This window comes from Rhagoletis pomonella, unplaced genomic scaffold (genome assembly GCF_013731165.1).
Source record: "Rhagoletis pomonella isolate Grant_MI unplaced genomic scaffold, Rhpom_1.0 Rhpom_scaffold_00006, whole genome shotgun sequence".
Classification (NCBI taxonomy): domain Eukaryota; kingdom Metazoa; phylum Arthropoda; class Insecta; order Diptera; family Tephritidae; genus Rhagoletis; species Rhagoletis pomonella.
The window spans coordinates 38,926,454-38,933,090 of NW_023458560.1; the positions used below are offsets into that span (position 1 = coordinate 38,926,454).

A 6,637-nucleotide genomic window follows, 5' to 3' on the forward strand; every position below is an offset into this window, starting at 1 on the left:
AAGTTCGATTTGAGATGGTTAACTTTTTGGTGGGGACTTGGTATAAGAGTGCAATTAAAAATCTTACTAAGAAATCACAGATAACAAAAATAATTACGTAAACAATAATAATAATATCGACGTTGCACTAAACAAAACCTAAAAGCGTTTAATTATGAAATTTGCACCATCATTTTTCTTTACGCTTCCCCGCTTCTAACTGTTATTCGTTTACACATATGTACACATATGTAGTATGTAAATGTAAGAGTAAGCAGGGGTAAGCAAAATTTTTTAAAAGCGTCTAAAGTCTACTTATGTATGTACGTAAATTACCACTAAATAGAATTGACAAGTTGAAAACTAAAATCAAAGTCAAAGTCAAATCAAGTGGGTCTTAACAATTTTATTTTAACAAAATATTTTGCAAAGTGTCACCGCGTGCCATGGTCCACCTCTTCTAAGACAGCGAAAGTGGAATGGAAGTGCGCACACTTGTTAGCTCATCAGCTAACTCATTGCCTGGTATATCTCTTTATTCCAACACCCCCACCATGATGAAGAGTAAACTCCCTGCAAAAATTTGAGGACCAGGTGGTCCACTGGGTTTTGGTTTTAAAGTATGTGCAAAAGGACCAGGCTGCATACCAGTAACTTGTTAGCTGACTTGGACCACTTTAAACGTAAAAAACTGATTTATGTGTTGAACACCACCTCTTCGTGGCCCATCGGCAATATGATTCGGTTGCCGAATGTGCCATGGTCCAAAAGGAGTTTGCAGCGGAGGACCATAAGTGGTCCCATGTTATGCAGCGTTGGACCAGAGGTGGTCAGGTCCAATGACATCGCAATGTTAATGTAACCATATATTCTCAAAATATTTGGACCATTTTGGTTACTAGTGTTGGTTACAAAGTTGCGTGGTCCTGTACCAATGTTTAACCTAGTCCCACTTTTTGCAGGGCTGCTCTTCTATCACTAGTGTTGCCAGCACTTTTTCAGATAAAAGGCTAAATGGTCAAAAAAATAAAGCTAAAAAAACTAAATCAAAATTTTAGTTATGACTAAGAAAAATAGCCAAATTAAGGAATATTTTTTTCTTTATTATAAATTCATAACAACAAATTTTGTGCTTAAGTAAATACTTTTCGTAGTCACGAAAGCTGTAGGCAGCATAAGACAAAGTTTTGATTTCACCTCATGGTTCTGTAACCAGTGACGATTCGGTGTGATATTTAGCCCCATCGCATGAAAACCAATACTTTCGTGTCGCCCAGTAAACTTAACAAAGAAAAAGTACTGCCACTCCCTGTAATATCACTGCGATTCCCTGTAATATCAATATGGCCTGACCAAAGTCGAGCAATTTAATAGAAATTCGACTGCTTCCTTAATTCTAGCTCTGCCTGATGCTGGCGCCCTGCATGAAAGAACCATTCACCGACACTTCGGTCAAGCTTCTGCTAAATCTAGCCGGAAAATATCTAAAATGGCAACACTGGCTCATGTTTAGTGATTTGCGGCAATTTACCACTTTTACAAATTGTGAACGAATGCTCATGCCCGTAAGCCCTCAACGGCTTCCTGTATAGACGCAAGTTCGGCTTAGAAGAAGTTGCGATGGTCTGCATTACATGATTACTCCGACCTAGTTGTCAAACTTAGATCCGTCAACGTAGAAGTTAAGTATATCGCGGATGGCTCTGGGTGAATTGCTGTCTCTGAGGGATTTCTACTTTAGGCTCTTTGTCGAAATTTATGGTTAGCACCAGCGTTGCCATTTTAGCCGTTTTCCGGCTAGATTTAGCCGGTTTTGATAGCAACTAGCCGGAGAAAATTCGATCTAGCCGGCAGCCGATTTGTTAGCCGGTTTGTAAAAAAAAGTTAGCCGTTTTTAGCCGATTTTACTATTTGCCTAATTTTCAGGTGCAAAAAGTAAACAAGTTGTTCGAAAGCAATAATGCAGACCCAATGAAGATTTTTAATGAACTCAATGTTTTACTTTCGCATCTATGCTCCCTAGTGGTTATTAGCGCGGACACATTTGATCCTATATGCTCCCCGTTGGAACCATACCTTGCTCCATTTCCTCAGTTTTATCACAGTTTTGAAGAGTATTTAAAAACAAAAGTAAGCACAAACGCTTTTGACCACCAAGCCGAGAAAATAATTCGAGAAAATGGTCGCTATTTTATTATCACTTTAATAATATTACTTTAATAATAAAGGAATTACGCCAACGCCTCCCTACAAATATTGCCACACTAAAAAAAATTGACTTTTTTCGGTTGGAAATGCATTAAGAGTAATTAAACCAAAAGTATTTGTTCAAGTACAGCAACAAAAACACAAATATAATGCCGACGAAATAACATCCATAGAGATGTAATGGCAACGGTTAACGTTACATACCTGGAGTAATTTAGACTCAACTGTAAAATTTTGGGCCGAAGTTTATCAATTTCGAAATGCCCTAGGAGAAAACCCTTTTGCTGACCTTTCCAACCTAGTTTTTAGTTTTCTTGTTTTGCCTATAAGTAATGCAGAAGTAGAGCGAATATTTAGTTCAATGAATATAATAAAAACCAAGCAAAGAAATCCAATGTGCGTTAAAACGTTAAACGCTATTTTATATATAAGATACGGTTTAAAACGTGAAGAAAAATGCTGCCATAGTTTTACTGTAGATGACGATCTCTTAAAATTAATGAATTCAGGTGATATATACAATAGTGATTCATTTGATGATGAGGAATATACACTCGATATAAATTAATGGTGTTAACTAGTCTTTCGTTTCTTGCGATTTATTTAAATAAAGCATGTGAATTTTCACTAAAACATTTTAGCCGTTTTTTGCCAGAGTCTATGTGAAATTTCACTAAAACATTTTAGCCGTTTTTAGCCGCTTTTTTTGCCAATCTAGCCGGTCGGCCCAAAAAGTTCTGGCAACACTGGTTAGCACGCACTAGTCCGTTTTTTTTTTGGCAGGCAAGCCTATCATGATTTTAGGTGTGAATATTCAATCCCAGGTAAGATCATTTTCGTAGTCTTACAACAGCAAATATTTCGCAAATAAATTTTTGCTAGTTTTATTGACTTTGACTAGGGAATCTTATACAATATTTTAAATGGTGCAAGCTCAGTTGTAATGGCTGCTGAGACCCATTTCGGGGGCGCAGTATTCTGTCTGTTCAGGGACGAAGTCATTGCTTTCCAGAACTCCAGAGTGTCCAGCTTCCGAGCCAGTTAACCGCCAGATTCCCCTGGGCAGTTCATGCTGCGACCATTCTGCCTGCAATATTTATCCACAGGCACTATGTTCAACATGACGTTAAGCGCCTGTATAAGTGTGGTTCTTAATGCATCACTAATGCCGATTAAGGCGATCTGCTGTACACACTCAAGTTGCTTTACAATTGTAAACTTCTCTAGTGAGTTCCAACAGACAAAAGCTCCGTGCAACAAGATAGGCTTAACTATGGTTTCATAGAGCCAATGAATTGCTTTGGGTGAGAGACCTCACCTCTTACCAATAGCTCCCCTACAGCAGTACAAGGAAACTGACGGCTTTTTTTTACCCCTTATTCAATGTTAGGCTTCCACAACAGCTTCCTATTCACGATCAAGCCTAAGTGCTTGACCCTGTCTGAGAGTTGCAAATGGCTTCCTGGTAAAGAATACTAGTTCCGTCTTGCTTTGATTTACTGCGAGGTCGCAGTTGGCCGCCCACTTAGTAACCTGGTTCAGGTAACCTTGAGTCAGATCAAAATATCATCCCTTAACTAAAAGTACCACAAGAGCAGGGTGAGAAAACACCACCTCGTGGAGTGCATAGCCATACATATCAGGCAAATTATTTGAGAGCCTCTACAAGGGCGTGCGCTGCGTTGAGGCTGGAAATGACATCAGGTTTTTAATTTTTTCTTTTAAGGTCGCGGGGTCTTATAATTTTATTCTAGACATTCTATTTATAGTCACGAAGGCTGCAGCTGTTCGGTCCAACGATCTTGGAGTGCCACATTTTTTTGAAAAGGAGGAATTATTTTTTCAATTAAGTTTGCACGCATATTTATAATGTTTAAAATTTGAAAATGTTTAATTGTAAGTTTAAAAAAATCGATTAAGGGCTACATTCTAAATTCAAAAAAAAAAATCGATCTTTAAGGAGGCAAATACAATTTTATTTATAAGTTTAATTAAATATTATTTCCAATATAATTACTTTTGTTAAGCAAAAAAAAGTAAAAGTAATATTAAAAATATGAAAAAGTAAAAATGGATAAAGTTATGTAGTCGCCAATTGAAATAAATACATCCATATATTTTTGTAATCTTAGAGATGTATATACATACATACATTATCTTTTCATGAATGATCTAGGCGTTAAATAGTTGCAAAAATATATGTAATTATAAAAACATTTAGTTAATTTAAAAAAAATATTGCCAGTTTCTAATACAAAAACCACGAAACGAAAAGATACTAAACGAAATCAATATTTAGCATGTCATTTGGAAAAAAAAGTTTCTAATCACTTCACCCATTAACTATTCATGTTTTATGTTTTATTCATTTAGAAACAGTTGTCTATAATGTAAATGTCTCACTGTACATTCGCTCATCAGTAATATAATTATTAAAATATTTTATTGCTTAAGCAATCATACATACCTACATAGATACATTTGTATGTTTGTTTGGTAGGCAGCATATTTAAGGTTTTCTTTACATGAAATCGCAAATATTTCGCACCAACATTATTTTTCAAGAATTTATTGTAAATATCTTTTAAAAATGCAAATTTAATTTTAGTTAATATTTTTTTAAAATACTTTCAAAATCAAAAAAAAAATAAGTACCTAAAAGTTTTAAGTTAATTACAAAAAAAAAATATTTATGTAAATACTTATGCACTTTAAGCGTAAATATATTTTAAAACGCTTCCATTTCTTATTTCTACGTTGTTATTTCCCTCCATTTCCCGCACGTGCAGACAATTTATCGGCGACTGTTGGAAGCGCAAAAGAATCGCACCCACGTAGATCCGGAGGTGACGTTGCAGTTCCTCAAGAGCGCCATTTACTACTTCTTGACCGACAAGGAGAACTCACAGGGCCACTTGCAGGCCATCGAGAGCATTTTGGAGTTCACCGAAGCGGAAAAGCAGAATATCAACAAAGCGCGTACGGTCAAGTAGTGCAAGCGAATACTTTCATTATAGTTGAAGGCATACAAAATATGGAAGTTAAAAATACACACATATGTGACACGTTAAATGCAAACATACACACTACGATACCTACATACATACATAGATACAGCGTTTAGTTGGCGTAAACGAAATTCTTAGAAAGACAAAAAGTAATAGACGCATCCAAAAAAAAGTTCACCTTTGACCGCTTGGTTGAGAAAAAACGTTTTTAATTAGCAATGCTAAATACATATTTTCAAATGCAAAATATTTGTAGGATAAATAAATTAATAAAATATCTATATATATACGTATGTATGTATATATAGTTATCACGTAGGCGGCTATGCGGCTGCAATGTGGGCGGTAAGACAGCACGAAAAATATTTCAAATTGCGAAATTTTATAACTTTCATTTTATTTTAATGTTTTAAAATAAATTTCGTAAAGTTTTTTTTTTAAGTTACACATGTTTATTTATTACAAATATATACATACAAATATAAATTTAATGGGATTGATATTATATTTTATTATAAACTATGTTAATGTTCATTTTGTTGAATAAAAAATCGCAAATCTCAGTTTCATTTATTTAATGTTAAATGAAATCATTGAAATGATATTGGCGTCCAATTGAAATTAAGATGTAATAAAGCAAATTTTTTTCACTATAAAGAAATCGTTTTCCAGATAAAATATAAATTTTTGCATAGGCATGCAATGTGTGCAAGGATTAATAGTGAGGAGTGCGGAAAATAATCGTTAAAAAGAATCGGAGTGCGCTTAGGAATATCTCAGTTCAACCGATTTATCGATACATATGTTATCGAAATTATTATCGATAACTTAATGGATATAATTGTTAATGTTATCACCATTTTTTCACTTGTGTAACGATATAGCGATTTATACATTTATCGATCTCGTTATTGGTATTATCGATATATTTTGTTGTTCTGAAAGTCTGGGTTGTATATCGAAAAGTTAATTCTCAGTTTTCCCAAGTTGGCGTTTTAAAGCTTTTTTTTTAACCGACTTAACAAACAGGAAACGGTTATCTATTCATCGTGAACCGATCTCTATAATTCTTTTTTTAAAGGAAAGGTGTTACCTCACAGGTGGTCCCATACTAATTTGGTTTAAATCCGATCATTGGATCATGAAGAAATCAACGATAATCTTAAATTTTTATATGAGAATTGAAGAGTGACACTTTTATTGTTGCTAATATTATTGAGTGATAAGAGTTCCAATTTTTGTTACGTAATTTTTACTCATGCATTATTATGTGATGTAGTCAAATTTCGATGGTTTTGAAAATTAATCGGTTAATCGCTCGACTAATCGAAAGGAAAATTTCGATACAATTAAATCGTTAACCGAATGAAAATAACCGATTATAATCGGTCATTCGATTAGTCGTGCTATCACTAATTAGGAATCAGAAAATAACATAAGTA

General features: G+C 34.5%; 1 protein-coding gene across 3 annotated transcripts in view; it reads left to right on the forward strand.

The window, feature by feature from the left end:
• The window catches only part of LOC118740730, a 226,132-nt gene extending 220,774 nt beyond the window's left edge, over nt 1-5,358 (forward strand). For all 3 annotated transcript variants that reach the window (XM_036472383.1, XM_036472385.1, XM_036472384.1), the window contains one exon: nt 4,977-5,358. In XM_036472383.1, the coding sequence (XP_036328276.1) occupies nt 4,977-5,180 (204 nt within the window). In that variant the 3' untranslated portion in view covers nt 5,181-5,358. The remainder of the gene's footprint in view (nt 1-4,976) is intronic.
• Nucleotides 5,359-6,637: the final 1,279 nt, after the last annotated feature.